The 19,447-nt window shown below is 35.8% G+C and overlaps 1 protein-coding gene across 3 annotated transcripts in view; it reads left to right on the top strand.

The window, feature by feature from the left end:
- Window positions 1-18,730, top strand: part of DNAJC5B (DnaJ heat shock protein family (Hsp40) member C5 beta) — an 89,802-nt gene extending 71,072 nt beyond the window's left edge. For 2 of the 3 annotated variants that reach the window (XM_086694936.1, XM_086694937.1), the window contains 2 exons: window positions 800-971; window positions 17,399-18,730. In XM_086694936.1, coding sequence (XP_086551062.1) covers window positions 800-971; window positions 17,399-17,493 — 267 coding nt within the window. In that variant the 3' untranslated portion in view covers window positions 17,494-18,730. The remainder of the gene's footprint in view (window positions 1-799; window positions 972-17,398) is intronic. The other variant, XR_015246494.1, reaches the window with a different exon arrangement.
- The last annotated feature ends 717 nt before the right edge of the window (window positions 18,731-19,447 follow it).

The raw sequence follows: 19,447 nt of genomic DNA, 5'->3' as shown, positions 1-19,447 counted from the left end.
ATGGCTGAAGAATGGAAGGAGCCCTCTGGGAAGATGAATCCACAAGGAGAGCAAAGCTATGGAAGGTATGGCAGGAATAGGGCTGTGCTAATTAGGGAAAGGTTTGAAGCCAGATGACCATTAATAAGGAGTTCCAGTCTTTCCTGAGAGGCAGGAAAGTTGCCGCATAGGTTCAAGAGAAATGTATTTCAGTAAGTTCCAACGACAATGTGCAGAGTAGAATAGGAGGCAAGAGTGGAGGCAGGGAGGCTAGTTAGGAGGCTACTGATGTGTTAAAGGCAGAGATAAGGAGATCTTTCTAAAGTCCTTACCAGTCAGGAGAGAGACAAGGGAGAGGGTGTAAGAGATCTTAAAGAGACTCTGGCAAGACTTAGTGACTAAGGGAAATGAGGAGGTGCGAGGGAGAGCTATCAATAGCTTATCTTTGGTGAGAATGACTCAATCCCCTTGGTTAGCTCATTTGACCTGTAGAGGTTGTCTGTTTGTTGTTTTGTTTGTTCTCCTCTTAATAATGATCACCATAGCTTATGAATAAAGAAGAAAGTATCACACCTCATTACTGTGGCTACAAGTCACTTCCTGTGAACTTGTTAGGCAAAACTTTATAAGGAATTTGTTTCCAAGGCAACTAAAAAGCTAGTTCTTGCATGGAATAAGGATGCGGGTGAATATGTAGTCCTCAGGGGGAACTGCAACATCTTCAGGTCTCTGAAGATACATGGATGCACACTTAATTTCTGGTTTCTCCCACACGCCACCATTCCTCACCCCTATTTTGGTTTGTCTCTGTTTCCCCTAGACCCTGTTTGTCATCATTGGACTCTTTACTGGCTGTTATTTTTGCTGCTGCCTATGCTGCTGTTGCAACTGCTGCTGTGGACGCTGCCGGCCCAAATCATCAGTGCCAGAAGAGGACTTTTATGTGTCCCCAGAGGATCTTGAGGAGCAGATCAAGACCGACATGGAAAAAGGTGGAGTAAGATGACAGCAGAGCTAGTGGGTGTCCCTTCACAGGCCTGACCAAGCACAAGGTCCCTGGTGATGGTTATCACTGAAGTGACAGAGATCCAACAACCCAATGAGGGGAATCCCACAGATTGTCAGCTTTTGGTACCTCTTTTGGGTGAGGATAAAGGAACAGTTACCTTTCCTGGCCACAGAGAAAAGCAGAACCTGACACCATTAGAAATAAATCACAAAATATGCTGATCACAAAGCAAAGCCAGTACAATTCATGATGTTGTTACAAGAGTGTTCAGGGAGGTTCAGGGAGGTTTGGGTGGGAATACCCAGAGATATGAGAACCAAGCCTGTTAACAAAGATCTCTATTCAAATAGAAGAAAATGGACATCAATAACTCTGGACTTTTTTCTTTTCTAATTACTTGGTAATGCGTTTTGGGTAGAGCTGGGGAAGGGTGATCTTTCTTCCCTGGAAATGAAGCTTCCTTCCAAATCCATATATTCAGAGCTAGCCTCAACCAGCATCAAGAGAAGACTGAGGGATTTTCCTGCAACGTGTGACCCCTTCCTATGGGGAACACTGGGTGGCCTGGCAAATAGGTGGGTTACTGTAACAATTTTTTGTTATTGCCCTTGGAGACAAACTGTGGGCCCATGGTGAAATACAATTACCATTGTCTTTTGCCTCATTTGGGATATAAAAGGACAATTAATCTTTTATTGAGGACATACATACCAAAAAGAACAAATAAGCAGCACTACTCAAAAATGGGTTAAACAGAAATGTATAAATGTAAACCCTTCTCCATGGAAGGGCCAGTGACCTTACATAACTTGCTTAGGAATGATGATCCCATCTGCCTTTGTAAGGGAGATAAACTGTTTTAAGATCTCATTAGCTGGCTCTGTTGTCTATAGGATCTCCCATAACATCCATCAATCCAGTACAGTACTCTATCATTGACAGAGGATAGGAAGGGATGTGAGATAGGAGAGTATTGTCATCATCATCCACTGTGTCAACCTTATCTTAACTTTTCCTGTATAGTGCAGAAACCAAAACTAGGTGAATTGAACCCAGATATCCCAAATCCACTGATGCACACTTCTCTGAAAAGCCTTAAAATCTTTTCTATTTTAAATTAGATAAAAGCTCTACCAGGTCATTTCAGCAGACCTCCTTTGCAGAAGATTTCTTTTCTGGAACAGAAATTTACACTCAGTGCCAAATTCCACCCAGGTTTCCTTCCTGCAGGGTGACTAGTGATAAATCTGTGTGCCTCTCACTGTTCTTAGTTCTGACTCCCCAGAGCTACCAATTCCATTGCAGAGGTCATATTCTAGACTAAGTCTGATTGTGTTACGAAGAATCCTTAAGCAAAAGGACAAGCTTTATTCTATGGCTAAATATTTAAAAGCTCTATGCAGAGTTGATCCAGGTTTTTTGGGCCTGACACACTATTTGGGCAGTCCTCTTAAGAAAAAAAAAGCACGAAATTACAAATACAAAATTAGATCTGAAAGTGAATATTTATTTGGAATGAGAAAATGAAATCACAACAAATTTAAAAGTTTAAAAACTGAAAATATCATGTATCAGAAAATCTAGAAAAATAGCGAATAGTTTAATTAACTGCCTGACACACCTCTACAGTACTTTCTCCTTATGTTTTTGGGATGCATTCATTATTCTTTGCCTCTTCATTTAATAATAATATTGGAATGTCGTTTTCTGTAGGAAGAGTAGAAAACTAATTGTTTTTCCTCTAGCATGTTTGATCAAAATTTGTTTTCTCTCATTGGTAGAGTAGAAAAATTTCTTTTGGTTTTACAACTCACTAATAATAATGTCTACATTTTTAGGGATTGCTTTAAATTTGGGAAGACTAATCTAGTCTATTTCATATATAAGTTGTAAGATTTGGAAGAATTTTTCACAGACCACTTTTTAAGTCTGCACGTTTCCAACTTTGTTGCCTCTACATCACCTAATACTTCCAGTATCAGAGCCCCCTGGGCACATTCATATAGTGTGACATCACCTGTGGCATGGATCTTCATGTCTCCTCAGCAAGTGAACTGGCATAGGGAGCTATAGTATTCCTCGAGCCATTCCCATGCCAGTATGGCTAGCAATAATTAACTATAAACAGAGTTGCTGCAAACCACAAAAACATATCCCTCTAAGTCTAAATGAAACTTATCATTTAACTCTATTTCCTCTTAACTGAATCCCTCAAAACATCCATAGCCCCTCTGCTGCCACTCATTAAGAAGAAAAGTATGATGGAGGGAAAGTCAAAGTGAAAAGAGACAGTGTTTTTGCTAATTATGATTAAAATATCTTACTTTTGCAAATCTACAAAAATATAAGCACATTGCTAGGGCCCCAAAAGGCCCTTAGAAAGATTTGCACAGATAGAGGTCCATGAAGCTAAAACTCATTAACCATCCAGTAAATTTACCACTGCTCTTCAATCTAACATTTCATTACAAAAATCTATGCCTTATTTGTAGCTAGCTGCACTAGTTAATTTCAGATTTTTATTCACTAATTCAGAGACTTTATGTTTACAGATAAAATAAACATTAAGACTTGTAAAGATGAAAAAGCAGATTCCATGAGAAGACTCTGCTTTCTGGACTATGATCCAATAAACATAATGTGGTATCTTCTATTCTGCAAAAGAAGGGGGGCCATTTAAAGTTGTTAAAGAAAATATTCTTGAAAGGTGCTACTAATCATGCAGATATCACGCTACTCATGAAAAATGATAGGCAGCATACATCAATATCTGAGTCCATTAGAAGGCACTGGTGAGATATTAGCACTTCAAGATTTTTTTTCAGTGATTCTGAAATTAAATGAAACATGGCAAACATTTTCTCACTTGGGGAATTATTACCTTATATTGAATCTAATCATAAAATCCTAGGATTTTAGAGGTGGAAGAAATCTGAGTAGTCAACCCTTACCTTTCCACAATTTTTTATCAGACTGCTGCCTAACCTCATTTGAAAGCTGCCAATGGTGAGGAGGTTTGGGACTTTGTATGAAAGTGAGAGATACTCAAAAATTCAACAACCACAGAAGGATTATAGAGTCAAAAGCAAGTTTATACCAACCTTCTGGCACCAGCTCTCTAAGAATAACAACATTAAAAAAATTTTTTGTGTAAATATTTATGGGTTTTGTTTTACAAAACTCTTATCCTGGCTACATATTTTTTGCTGCTTCTTTGCATAGCAAAAATTTTGATGAAAAATTTATCAGATTTTTAAGTGGATTATGATTTTAATGTCATGTCTAAGAACTTTGAGCCTAACCTTATGTCATAAAGATTTTCTTCAATGTTCTCTTCCCCTCTTTTAAAGTTTATTTATTTTGAGAGAGAGAGGGAGCATGCACACACAGGAAAGGAGAAGAAAGAGAGGGAGAGAAAGAGAATCCCAAGCAAGCTCCTCAGGTTCCACACTGTCAGCGTAGCGCCTAATATGAAGCCTGAACCCACGAACCCATGAGATCATGACCTGAGCCAAAATCAAGAGTCAGACGCTCACCTGACTGAGCCATCCAGGCACCCCTCCAGTGTTTTCTAAAAGTGTCATAGTTTTATGTCTAACATTTAGATCTGTGACCCATTTTAAGTTCATTTTTGTTTACGGTGTAGACTTAGGTGAACTTTGGTGGGCTTTTTTGGCACATGGAGTTTAATTGTTCTAACACTATTTGTTGAAAAGATTATCCTTTCTCCATTGAATTATCTTTGTCCCTTTGTTAAAAATCAAGTGACTATATTTCTATGGGTCTATTTATTGACTGTATTCTGTTCCATTGATCTATATCTATCCCTTCACCAATAACACACGCATCTTGCTTTCTGCAACTTTAAAGTAAGTCTTAAAATCAGCTAGTGTGATTCCTCTAACTTTATTGTTTTTCAAAATTGTTTTGGTGATTCTAGTTTGGTTTCCTTTCTGTATAAATTTTAGTATCAGGTTGTCTAAATCTACAGAAAAATACCAATTTTTAAAATTAAAATTGCATGAAATTTGTATATTAGTTTGGGAAAAATTGAGATCTCTACTATGTTGAATCTTCTAATTCAACAACATGGGATGTGTCTCTACTTATTTAGGTCTCATTTGGTTTCTTTTATGAGTGTTCTGTAGTTTTCAGAATACAGAGATGGAATATGTTTTGTTAAATGGATACCTAACTATTTCATTTTGGGGAGAGCTATTGTAAATGGCACTGGCTTTTAATCTGGGTTTCCAGATTAAATACTTAAATACTTGTTCATCACAAGTATTTACAATTATTTTGTGTACTGACTTTGTATCCTGTGTTCCTGTTAAGCTCACTCATTAATTTGTATTGATATGTGTGAATTCTTTGGGATTCTCTATGATGTCAATTATGTCCTCTGCAAATAGAAATAGTCTTATTTCTTCCATTCCAATCCACATGCTTTTTATTTATTTTTCTTGCTTTATTGCACTGGCTAGAATTCCAACACTTGGTTTATTACTCTGCTGTCACCATCTTCAAATTGTTAGCTTTTAAAAAAATTTTTTTAATGTTTATTCATTTTTGAGACAGAGAAAGACAGAGCATGGATGGGGGGAGGGGGGTAAGAGAGAGGGAGACAGGATCTGAAGCAGGCTCTAGGCTCTGAGCTATTAGCACAAATAGCACTGTGAGATCACTACCTGAGCTGAAGTTGGACACTTAACCAGCTGAGCCACCCAGGTGCCTCACTTCAAATTCTTAGCTTTTGAATCACGTATAACACATTTTTCATTGTGCACTGTGTTTTGCTAATTATGCAGCCAGTACTGATAAAACATTTCTCTGAGTGGACTATAAATCCACATTTCAAGCTTGATACTCATTGGCGAGTAATAGAACAAAATGCCTGTGAAGCATAATACCCTACTTTCAGGGAAGACTGAAGCTAATTGAGATGATACAGTGGGATGGGGAGAAGCAGGTGGAGCAAGGGTTTTATATTAATTATCAATGTAAATGCTATGCTACAGATTATACTGTACTTAGAGATTTGACCAGTATATGAATATTACAAATGAAAATGTATTTTTCATATTTGAGTATTAATTTTCAAAGAAGTATGGCTAGCATATCTTATATTATTCTAAGTGCAATTCTCAGAAATGCCAAGATAAAAACTATAATAAAACTAATACGAGATTATCTTCTCTCCAGATTAAAAGTTATAGCTCCTTAATACTTTATTGCCTCCTTATGCCTAATTAGACTAATAAAGAAGAAAGAAGCTAACTAGAGAAATACATTTGTGATTTGAATTCAGTGAATAAACACCTCAAACTTCTCTTTTAAGGACACGTTATAGAACACTAGATATTTCTTAATTTATGAAAATCCAAATTTAAAATATCAAACTCTTTTTTAGCCAGCTGACTTATTAAAAAACATTACAGATGTTTTTTACTTGACTTGAGATAGTTAATATTCTAGTTTTATATTTAAAGTCTACAATTTTTCTTGGATATATTTTTTATTATGTACATATTACAAACATACCTACTCCTTGACACTGGCTAAAGCCTAAGATATGTTTTGATGCTGTAAATGGTACCAGTTTCTATTTGAGAGTAGTGATACAGGGTGGGATTTGGTAGTAGAGAGGAAAGATTAGCTTTAGTTATTATGTCTCTTTCAACTATGTGAGAAGGTATAATCCAGCTTCTACACTTAAGAAAGGGGGAAATTCCAGTGGACTCTTCAATATTCACAGGAAACTATAGAATTTGTAAACAGACATCCATCTCTTTTCAAAATAAAAATATACTCCCAGTGGGATCCTAGGAACACAGAGAAATTCTATTATTCTTATGAATCAATTAGGATCAAACAGAAGAGAGAAAGTATCTGGGGGGAGCCCATCACCCCCTCTTTTTCATCTTGGAAAATTTGAAACTTGAAAGGTAAAGGTAATAAATACCAGGTGATTTCCCTTCCTTTCAAATGTTCACAAATTTGAAGTTCCACTTTGTGAATTTTTGAGTGGTATACTTAAAACAATCTCATTTAGACCCAGTATACTCCTCTGTTAGCTGAAGACCACAATGAAATCAGAATACTACTGCTAGCTAAGAGAACTCTGTAGACCATCTTCAGATACCCTGTTTCCTGGAACTCTGCGTGTGTGTGTGTGTGTGTGTGTGTGTGTGTGTGTGTGTGTGTGTGTCTGTGTGTGTCTGTGTCTGTGTGTGTGTCTGTGTGTGTGTCTGTGTGTGTCTGTGTGTGTGTGTGTGTGTGTGAGAGAGAGAGAGAGAGAGAGAGAGAGAGAGAGAGAGAGAGAGAGAGAAAGAAAGAAAATACAGAAGCAAGAGCATAAGTGAGAACCAGTTATCTCTAAACACCCTGGTAAAACAATCCAAGATTACAACAGCTAAATTCAGTATTGGTTTTTTTCCCCCAAACTGAAGGCAATGGACTGAAAACTCCCAGTTAAACCCTAAAGATTTTTTTCATGCAATCACGATTTCCTCATTTTTTGGAAGGAGAGGGAATAAGATATCTAAGGAGAAGATTTTATAGAGTTGACCTTGGTTCTAAACATGTGATATTCAGTGATAGAAAAATCTATTGATTGCTTAACTGTTCTTGTTACTCACCTGGATAAAACCCAAATAAATTCACAGCCACTGTGCTGAAGAGGCCATATGGCTTGTAATTAGACTCCTGCTCTCAGCCAAGATATTGAGACATTTATTACATTTGCTCTGTAGCATTCATCACACTTTGCTGCTCAGGTAAAGGGCATCAAGGAAGAGATTAAATTCACCTTCTCTCTTTTCACCAACCCCCACTCAATCTCCCTCCTACCTTCTTCCCCCCAACCAAAAGGGACCCATTTCTAAAACTAATTCATAGAAAAAAAAATTCTTGCAACTAACTAATCCAAAGTCCTTTACTTCTTCTTTATATAAATACATCAAATAAGCATCATCAAGGTTCCAGGCCAGGGGACCAGGACAAGTGAGTCAGCTCAGAATGCTGACCCAAAAGAAACTCAAAGTGGATCCAAAGTTTCTTCAATTTTTGGCTGCCAAGGTTCAGTGAACAAACAGTGTAAAAACCTGTTTACTAGACAGGTTTATTAAGATAGTTTTCTCACAGCAAACATTTATTGAGCACTTAATATTTGTTAGACACTGTGGTAGGAGCTAGAAAAAGAAAATACATGGACTGGGCTATCTTGGATTTTACAATTTAGCAGAGGAGATGGGAGACAAATTGAAATAATGACACTAAAGAGCTAGCTAATTTACAAGTATAAGCACACCAAAGAAAAGGCACAGGGGCTGTGATAATAAACACTAGGAGGCCTGACTTGTGAGACAATGTAACAAGGAACAGAAACAAGAGCATAAATGGGAACCAGTTATCTCTGGCAAAGCAAACCAAAGGATGCAGGTAAAGATAGCTTCCCTGAGGAAGTGACATTTAAAGCTGAAGACATAAAGAAGGAGAAGTTGAGGTATAGGAGATTATGGGGATGGATAACCCTAGAAGGGATGAATCTTGATACCAACAAAGCGTTTGGCACAGTATCTCCCTACACCCTGTAGATAAGATGGCAAATAATGTTCTCCATGCCAGACAAAGCAGTTAAAATCATATTGGGCTGTTCTACCGAACAGTTTTATCAAGGAATTGAGTAAAGCAGTAGTTGTACAGAGATCACAGTTGCAAATAACCCCAAAATGGGAGTTGTTCAGATAAGGGCTCATCCCATCAAAGTATGATAGAGAGAAAGCAGCTAGAATCTTAGACATTTTGCTAGAGAAGAGCAAGAGCCGTAAAATTTAACTAGATAAAGGGGAAAAGGAGTTAAGAGAAACCCAGGAGGTTCTGAGGAGGAAAGGACAAAAAGTAGAGGAGAGGTGGAATTTTATTCAGCCATAAAAAGAATGAAATACTGACACGTGCTACAATGTAGATGAACCTGTAAACATTATGCTAAGTGGAAGAAACCAGACACCAAAGGACAAATATTGCATGATACATTTATATTAAATAACCAGAACAGACAAGTCCATTGAGGCAGAAAACTGATGGTTGTCAGGGCCTGGGGAAGGGAGAAACAGGGAGCAACTGCCTAATAGGTACTGGGTTTCCTTTGGGGGAAATGTCTTATAACTAGATAGAAGTGGTGAATTATACTAAATTGTTTGCTTTTTTTTTTTTAATTTTTTTTAACCTTTATTTATTTTTTTAAAAAAAAATTTTTTTTCAACGTTTATTTATTTTTGGGATAGAGAGAGACAGAGCATGAACGGGGGAGGGGCAGAGAGAGAGGGAGACACAGAATCGGAAACAGGCTCCAGGCTCTGAGCCATCAGAGCGACGCGGGGCTCGAACTCACGGACCGCGAGATCGTGACCTGGCTGAAGTCGGACGTTCAACCGACTGCGCCACCCAGGCGCCACTAACCTTTATTTATTTTTGAGACAGAGAGAGACAGAGCATGAATGGGGGAGGGTCAGAGAGAGGGAGATACAGAATCTGAAACAGGCTCCAGGCTCCAAGCTGGCAGCACAGAGCCCGACGCGGGGCTCGAACTCACGGACCGCGAGATCATGACCTGAGCCGAAGTTGGCCGCTTAACCAACTGAGCCACCCAGGCGCCCCTAAATTGTTTGCTTTAAAATGACTAATTTTATGTGAATCTTACCTCAATTAAACAAATACACAGGGGTGCCTGTGTGGTTCAGTCGGTTAAGCGTCTGACTCTTGGTTTCAGCTCAGGTCATGTTCTCATGGTTCATGAGTTCAAGTCCTGTATCAGGCTCTCTGCTAATAGTATGGAGCCTGCCTGGGATTCTCGCTTTCTCCCTCCTTCTCTCTCAAAAATAAATAAACTTAAAAAAAAAAAAAAAACATAGAGGAGAAGGGTAGAACAAAATTTGATTAGAGAAAGAAATTACATACCCTTCCTACAGAAAAGGAGAAGGTTCTTTGTTCTCTGCAAATTCACCCATGGCAGGGAGTGGAAGATGCCACAGGCCTAACCAACTCACAAAGTAAGGGAAAATGAGAAAGTGGATTATTAGCCTTTTATGCCAACTACTTTGAGAGCAGATACTATTATGGCTACAACCAAGGGCTTTGGAGTCAGACAATTCCATTTCAAGCCCTAAATATAGGTTATTGGTTGAGGTTTGGGGGTAATTCACTTAATTCCTTAATCTGTTATTGTTTTTATTAAATACTAAATACCTACAAATATTATGACCTGACTTTATACCTTTTATAAAAAGAATATGCCACTACCTTTTCAGTTCCTATTGACTTTTCCCTCTGCTATCTTAAATCCTTTGTAATCATTTTTTTCCTTCAGTTTTATTGAGATATTTGATGTACAGCATTGTTTAAAGTATACAATGACCTGACTTATATATATTTATGAAATGATTACCACAATATGTTTAGATAACATCCATCATCTCATTTGGATACAAAAAGAAAAAAGAAAAAAAGGTTTTCCCTGTGATGAGAGCTTTTATGATTTACTCTCTTGGCAACCTTCAAATATACCATATAGCAGTGTTAACTACAGTCATCATGCTGTATATTACATCCCCAGAAATTATTCATCTTATAGCTACAAGTTTGTACCTTTTAACTACCCTCACCTCTGGTAACCACAAATCCAATCTCCAATAAGTTTTATAATCTACATATAAGTGCGATTATACAGTATTTGTCTTTATCGGACTTGCTTCACTTAGTTTAATGTACTCACATTCTATCCATGTTGTTACAAATGGCAGGATTTCTTTCTTTTTATGGCAGAATAATATTCTATCACATACACACTTTTTCTTTATCCATTCAAACATCGATGGATACTTAGGTTGTCTCCATCCATGTCCTGGCTATTATAATGTCATAATTTCCTTAATATTCTTTTTAGCATTACAAATAAAGAAATTTGCATTCCTAATCCATATATTGCTTGGTTTTGCATATTTCTGAACTTTAAGTGAATGGGCTTATATTCAACAATTATCCTCCAACTTGCTTTTTTTTTTCAAAACTCAACATCCTATTTCTTTTTCTTTTTAAAAAAATTTTTAATGTTTATTTCTGAGACAGAGACAGACAGAGCATGAGTGGGGGAGGGGCAGAGAGAGAGGAAGACACAGAATCAGAAGCAGGCTCCAGGCTCTGAGCTGTCTGCACAGAGTCCAACGCGGGGCTCGAACTCACAAACCATGAGATCATGACCGGAGCCGAAGTCGATTGCTCAACCAACTGAGCCACCCAGGCGCCCCTCAACATACTATTTCTAAGATCCATTCACATTATGACTGCCTTTCATTCATTTTCACTGTTGTATAGTATTCTTCTGTGAGAGCATCCCTTAAATTTATTTACCCATTCTACTGCTAACAGATATTTGGGTAGTTTCCACTTTTTTGTCCATTAAAAACAATGCTTCTATGAATGTTCTTATACATATCTTCTGGTGCATAAGTGCTAACAGCAAATACCTTAGTCAAAGTGTTTGTACATCTATACTTTATTACATAATGCCACGTTGTTCTGCAAAACTATTGCACTAATTTCCATTACTACTAAAAGTTAATGAGAGTTCCTGTTGTTCCACATCCTTGTCAACACTTGATATCACCAGACTAATTGTGTGCCAATCTGGTGGGTGGGAAATGGTATGCCATTGTGGTTCTAATTTTTATCTCTTTTCTTATGTTGTTAATTTGAGTTTTTCCTTCTATGAAATGCCTATTCAAATCTTTTGCAGGTTTTCATTATATCATGTACTTTTTTCTAACTGATATTTTTATATTTGGGTATTAACTCTTTATCATGTTTGTTTAAAATGTATTCTCTCAGTTTATGTCTTGGTGTTTTTTCACTCTATGGTATCTTTTGATACACCAAAGTTCTCAGTTTTAATGTAATAAAATGTCAATTGTTGTCTTTATCTTTGGTGATTTTTGTATTTTAAGAAATCTTTCCCTATCCCAAGGATATAAAGGGGTTCTTCTATGTGGTCCTTTCAAAGTTTATAGTTTTGCTCTTCACATTTACATGTTTAATCATCTGGACTGATTTTTATATGTCATATGATGTATGGTTCCAGTTTCAAGTTTTACATATAGAAAAAAATTGTCAGAGCACAGTGATTTCTAGTCTTGGTTTCAGAATACACTAAGTTTCAATAGATATATGGAGGACTTTCTGGTCTTTCTATTCTGGTTCACTGCTCATTTTGTCTATCTGTATGCAACGCCAGGCCCATTTATAAAATTCCTGGTACTGTTTAGGCAAGTCTTCCCGCTCTGTTTTTCAGGGAAGTCTTATGTATCCTTGGCCTTTTGCTTTTCCATATAAATTTTGGAATCAGTTTTGTCAAGTTTTTAAACAAAAGATATTTAAATAAAACCTTTGAAATCTTGTTTAGAATTGCAGTGACTCTGTAGATCAGTTACATACTATTGACATTTTAAAAAATGTGTCTTCTAACATGTGACATGGTATATCCCTTCTTTACTGGCTTTTGCTAAGGATATCTTACGTATTTTTGGCTACATTTATTCCTGAATGCTTTATCCATTTTTATATAGTTACAAATAAATAACATTAATTTTCTACATTGTTTTGGTATACAGAAATGTGCTTTTTTTAAACATTGATTTTGAATTAAAGAAACTAGTTAAGCTCTCTATTTCCAATTATTTATCTGTAAATTCTTCAGGGTTTCTACATAATTGCTTGTATCATGTATGAACAGTGATAGTTTTTATTCTTCCTTCCCATCTCTTATAATTTTTTTTCTCTGTCTTGCGTTCTGTTTTTGCTGAGACTACCGGTAAAATGTTGAAGAGAAGATGCTTTCAAGATTGCATCTTAACTATGAGGCTTGCTGTAGGTTTTGTCTCTGTTCCTTTTTGTTAGAACTTTGTCACGAGTGTAAAAGTTTATCAAATATTTTTTTCTTCATCAGTTGAGATGATCACGATTTTTCTCCCTTAATCTGTTAATGTGAAGAACTATATGTTATTTTCCAATGTTAAAACAATCTTGCATTCTTGAGATAAACCCAATGCAGTCATGATGAATTAACTTTTTTGATAAAATGGGTTTGCTAATGTTTTGTTTTAGATGTTTGTATCTATATTAATGAGTGAAGTTGGTCTATAATTTTCCTTTGTCAAAATTTCCTTATAGGGTTCTATATCAAGATTATGCCTCATGAAATAAATTAGAAACGATTCCTTCTTTTTAAACTTTTCTTAAAGAGTTTGTGTATTATTACATTTATTTCTTTCTACAGGATTTTGTAGGACTTTCTGGGCTAATGTGTGATTGTACAAATTTTAAGTTACTGATTCAATGTAGTTAATGTCTATAGGCCATCTAGATTTTCTTTATTAAAAAAATAGTTCTTCAAAATTTCTTATTACCTTTCATGTATTTGCATTACTGTCCCATTTTTCACTCCCTGTATTGGTTATTTCCATTTTTTTTAGCAGTTCTACCAGATATTTGAAAATTTAATTGGTCTTCTCAAATAACTTTTGGTTTTGATTCTCTTGTATATTTGATTCTATTTAATTTCTATTCTTTATTATTTCTCTTAATTTATTGTTAGTTTTCTAACTTCTTAAATTTTATACTTCTTTTCATCCTTTCTTCTTTTGTGATATTAAGCATTAAAGGCTATAAATTTTCCTATAAGTAACACTTTAGTGTCACACACACACATTCTTATATTGTTCTTATAATCAGAGTCCTAAATATTTTCTCATTTCCATTATAATTTTTTCTTTGATCTCTAAGTTAGGCCTAAGTTTTAATTTGTAGACCTGTGGGGTTTTTCAGGTTTTTTATTATTGTTTGCATCTATAACTTAACTGCACTGTGATCAGAAATTATGGAGAGCATGATACAATAGTTCAAAATGTCTTCAGGCTTGCTCTGTATCCTAGAACTTAATTTTTATAAATGTCCCACATTGCTTCAAAACAATACATTCTGCATTTGTTAGGTTCACCGTTCCATATATGACTGTTAAATAAACCCAACTTATTGTATGTACTAGTTTGCTAGGGCTGCTGTTAACAAAGAACCACAGACAGGGTGGCTTGACAACAGAAATTTATTCTCTCACAAGTGCGGAGGTTAGAAGTAAAAGATTAAGGTGTCATTAAGATTGACTCCCTCTGAGGCCTCTCTTCTTGGCAGGTAAATGGCCATTTTCACCTTATGTCTTCACATGGTCTTCCCTCTGTGTATCTGTATCCTAATAACCTCTTCTTATAATGACACCAGTTATACCGAATGAATGCCCACCCTGAAGATCTCATTTTAATTTAATTACCTCTTTAAGAACCCTCTCTCCAAATCTGATTCATATTTGAGGTACTGGGGGTTAGAACTTTAACATATGAGCTGGGGCAGGGGGAAGAGGTATGTGTGACACAGTTTAGTCCACAACATTGTACTTTTCAAATTCTTTGAATTTGATTTGTTTCACCAGTCAGTTACTGGAGGAAGCATTCAAATCTTCCACTATGATGATGGATTTCTCTATTTTTCTATAAAGTCTATCAGTTTTGCTTCATATATTTTGAGGCTATTTTATTAGTGTATATAAGTTTAGAATTTTTATAGTTATTTGGTGAATTGAATATTATATTATTATGTAGTTACTCTTTAGCTCTATCAATGCTTTTTGTCTGTTAAAGTTATGTTAGCTTTCTCTTATTTATTTATTTATTTATTTACTTACCTACTTACTTATTTAGAGTGTGCGCCTGAGCCAGGGAGGGGCAGAGGGAGAGAGAGAATCTCAAACAGGTTCCATGCCCAGCTCAGAGCACAATTCGGGGCTCCATCGCATGACTGTGAGATCATGGCCTGAGCCAAAATCAAGAGTCAGGCACTTAACCAGCTGAGTCATTCAGGAGCCCCACATCAGCTTTCTTTTTATTAGTGTTTGTGTGGTAAGATGCCTACATCTTTTCACTATCAACTTTTTTGTCTTTATGTCCTTTGATGTGTGTTTTATAAACGTGGTGGGGGGGGGGAGGGATTTATTCAGTTTGAGAAAGTTTTTCTTTTAAATAAAGTATTAAGTCCATTTGTATTTGTTATAATTAACTATATATTTCAATTATTCCCTACTAGCACAGGAAGTATATATACTTCCTTTTTTGTGTATAGCACAGTTTTTAAGAGAATAGACTCTAAGAAATACTGCCTACGTTTGATTACCAGCTCTATTACTTACTACCTGAGTAACTTGGGCTACTTACTTATAATTAGTTATATTTAATTATCACTTTAAATTGACTTTTTTTTCTGTTTCTCTTTTCTTTTTTCTTTCTTTTGTAATGATAGATTTTTTTTTCATATTTCATTTCTTTTCCTCTCCAGTTGGGAAATTATATTCTTTGATCTGTTCTTTAAGGGTTATTCTAAACACTTATCAGGCATACTTAAGTTATCAAAGTTTAAAGTTAATTCTTATCTTTACCCCTCCTGAACAATACAAGACCTCTGTAATACCTTAATTCTGATCACTCCCTTTCTGATTTATACACCATTGCTGTATTCTAGTTTGATCTTAACTTAAGCCTCATAAATTATTATTGCTGTACATAGTCAATAATCATTTAGTTTTATTCACATATCTACCATTTTCTTTACTAATCATCATTCCTTTTTACAGCACAAATTTTCCATCTAGTAACACTTCCTTTGTGCCTGAATCACATCGTTTAAATTGAGTCTGTTGGTAACACAATTTCCATTTTTATTGTCTGAAAATGCCTTTATATTATGGTTTTTAAAAAAGTAACAATAGCATAGTTTGTAAACAAATTTAGTTGATAGATACTTCTTTTAACATATTAAAAGTATAATTCCATAGTTTTCTGGCCTACACATTTGCTATTCAGAGATAAGACTGCTGTTGAAACCACTGGTTTTCTTTAATGTCACTAAGATGTCTTAGATATAACTTTATCTTTAATTTATCCTGGCTTGTTCTTGAATCTGGGGATTGGTGTCTTTCTAGAGAATTCTTAGCCATTAAATCTTCAAAATATTGCCTCTAATTTTTTTTGAAAGTCTTATCAGATATGTTAGACTTTATCACTCTATTCCTCATGCCTTTTAACCTCTTTCATATTTTATTTCTTTGTTTCTCTATTACATTCTGGTTAACCTCCTCAGATCTGTCTTCCACTTCAGTCTCTCTTTAGCTATAAACCCACTCATCAGGTTTTTAAATTTCAGATGTTTTAATCTCAACTTCTTTTTTAATAGTTTCAAAATCTACTTGGTCACTTAAAAAACACATGCAACTCTTTTTTATTCTATGTCTTAAAAGTGCAGGACTTGAAGTCTTTGTGGGTCTGATTTGGCCTATTGTTTCTACTAGCTCTCACTCAGTGTGCATTGTTTCTGTGTGTAATCTTTCACTCCCTCCTTCTCAATCTTTCCATCTCTCTCTCTCTCTCTCTCTCTCTCTCTCTCTGTTTTCACTATGAATTATGTTTCTTGCAATTTTTTAGTTATTTTTTTGAGGGTCTTTCTCTATTTCTCTATATCTCCCCGATCTCTCTATTCATTTTTACCTTGAGTTCATGTATTTAAGCAATATTTTAATGAATCTTTGAGAACTGTGTTGAAGGTGGAGCCATTCTCTTCTGCTAGGTGCTTGGGAGCACATCTTATACTGGACCATTTTAAACTAAATTATCAGCTTGAGGTTTCCTAGAACACATAGATATTTAAATTTGGTCTGCCAGTATGTATGCTCATTGGCTTGCCATTAAGTATTTGTAGGGGAGCTCTTTCCTCTTTCACCTCAGCACCAAAACGCAAGCCTAACAAATTTCCTTATAGATTTAGGGGTATGGTGACTTAGAGTGTGATAACCATTTTGGGTACAGCATTATGTGGGAAGCTTCCTATTAGACTTTCATCTAAGCAAGCTCCAAGTTCTGACCTCTCTCCCAACCAGGACCATATATGTAATTGTGCACTGAACAACTTTAGGGGGCATTTTGCATACAGATATACACTAGAGTCTATATGACATATGTGGTAGACCTGTCCTCATCCCCACAAGATGGTTCAAGTTCACCAGGTTCAGCAATTGCTTCAAGTTGAAAGCTGGGTTCAGTGCTTTTGTTTTATAATTCTATAACTGACAGAACTTAAATGAAGAGTAAAGATAGTGTCTCCTCCCTTTTGAAGTCCTTTAAAGGGTAGGCATCCTCAATATCTTATGAACTGAATTGGTTTGCCAATCATCATTTCAACAAAAATATCTACCACTTGCCCCATTAAAGGAAATGTAACATAATAAGAGGGTGTTTATTGCTTTGCTTTGTTTATTTTTAGATGTGGACTTTCCAGTTGTTCTCCAGCCTACAAATGCAAATGAGAAAACACAGCTAATCAGAGAAGAACCTCGAAGTTATTGCACAGACTCTTAATATTGAGACCACTGAGGGTCCACAATACATCTTTTTGGTTCAACCATGTCTCCAGGTGGTCATGGGAGGGCAGGGTAGGGGGCATGAAATGCTGTGAAGTTTTCCACATTTGTATTTTATTTTTTAGGTTAGGGAAAGATGATTGCTACATAATTTTCTCAGTAAGCAGTCTCACTCTTTGAGTAGAATTCCTAATGAAACACATTCCGTTTTGATGAATAAAAGCCTGAAGAGTTATTTTATGCTCCTTGCATGAGGTAAGACAGTAGTACTGGACAGGCTTCATGAGCCTGCCCTTTATGTGACCCAGACCTAATTCCTTACTGTAGTATTCCAAACAGAAGCCACTTTTCATCTATTTAACTGAATTGCAATATTCCTATCTGCCACAAATATCATCAGCAAAACATATATGAGAATTTAAGAGGAATCTTGTGTATGTGTGGAGACTTTTCCCTGTCAATATTCAATATGGCTAGAAAAATATTTCAAGAGGCAGGAAGAAATTATTAGGTAAAAAAGACAAATCACTTAATTTTGAAGTATATCTTTGAAAGATTAAAAACTGTCATTTGCTAGAAATTGTTGAGTAAAACCAAGAAGAAAGGTTTTGTGTGTACTTTTAGATTGGCACAAAAACAAAAACAAAATATCAACCTGGTTAAGTTTATGGTTTTTCTGGATCCAGAAAAATTCCCAAACCAGCTCTAAAAATGTGTTGACCATTTTTTTAAGTAAAAATAATTTTTCTACAACTGACCTAAATTAGACAAAGTGAGGAAAAGAAACATACAGGGTAAAAGGTAGAATTCTGAATTCTACAGCCTAACTTTAGACTTAAAGGCATATCAGTTACCCCTTTTTGGGTGGGATTAATTACACTGATCAGAAAGTGCTCAGCTCTGTGCATGTTGAACAATTAAGCTCAAAGGTCATGTCTGCATTTACTGTTGGATCTTTATATTCATTATGTGATCAAAACCATGTGCTAAAACCATGTTCTAAAATAGTACAGAAAGTGTTTGTTTTTTCTTGGTTCTTTATATAATATTGCAGCTTTCAAGATCTTATTATGTTTTTATATAATACTGCATGAAATGCCATTTTCTTTTTCTGTTTCTTATTCTCCCCTACCACCAAATTACAGTCAAATGAGCCTAAATATACATTGTAAGTGAAAATTGGTATTATAACTCTGACAGTTATGAAGTCATTAAAACTCTACTTTAACTCTTGAGTTACTGGATTTTTTTTTAATTGACATAATCAAGTAGGAAAAGCCCTGGTTTGAAAGTTAGGAAAGCTGGTTCTAATCTAAACTCTCACTACCTAGCCCTGTGACCAAGTGAGATGAGAATATGGCTAATTGCTCTGTGTCTCCATTTTCTTATCTGCTCTGACCACCTTCCAAGTTACTGTGAGACCAGATGAAATAGCTGAGGTGAAAGAACTTTACAGTATCAAGTATTTGGCAAATATGAGGTGGTTTTATGTGAATTTGTATATGTTTGTATAATGTGACTTCTTACATAGATAAACTCTTACCCAACAAAACCCAGGAAGATACCCAGTACTAATGGCTCCAGTGATCAGCAAGTACTTGGAACTCTGCATTCAACAAACAAGTGCTATTTTCCATTTGATGGGAACCTAAGATAAATAGCCCTGTCTGTGGATAATTTCAGCTACTACATTTCCTTCCTGAAGTCTTTTAAAGCAAAAGGTCAGGCCTATTTTTGAAGAGCAACTGTAAATCACAAAGTTCCTTTCTTTCTCTCCCAGACCTCATTTTTCTTTCTCACATGGAATGTTTTACTTCTACTCACAGCTTATCCAGAGAGCTGGTACAAGAGTAGAAAGATGAGAACAGGACATGAATCAGAATCAGAATCAGATGGTCGGATTAAATTCATGAAGGGGTTCTTGTTAATGTTCCCCACAAAGGGCTAATTAC

The sequence above is a fragment of the Puma concolor genome, chromosome F2, assembly GCF_028749965.1.
Source record: "Puma concolor isolate L17-30 chromosome F2, mPumCon1.1.hap2, whole genome shotgun sequence".
NCBI classification, from domain to species: domain Eukaryota; kingdom Metazoa; phylum Chordata; class Mammalia; order Carnivora; family Felidae; genus Puma; species Puma concolor.
The sequence above is the reverse complement of the archived record's forward strand: the minus strand, read 5'-3'. Positions and strand labels throughout refer to the sequence as shown.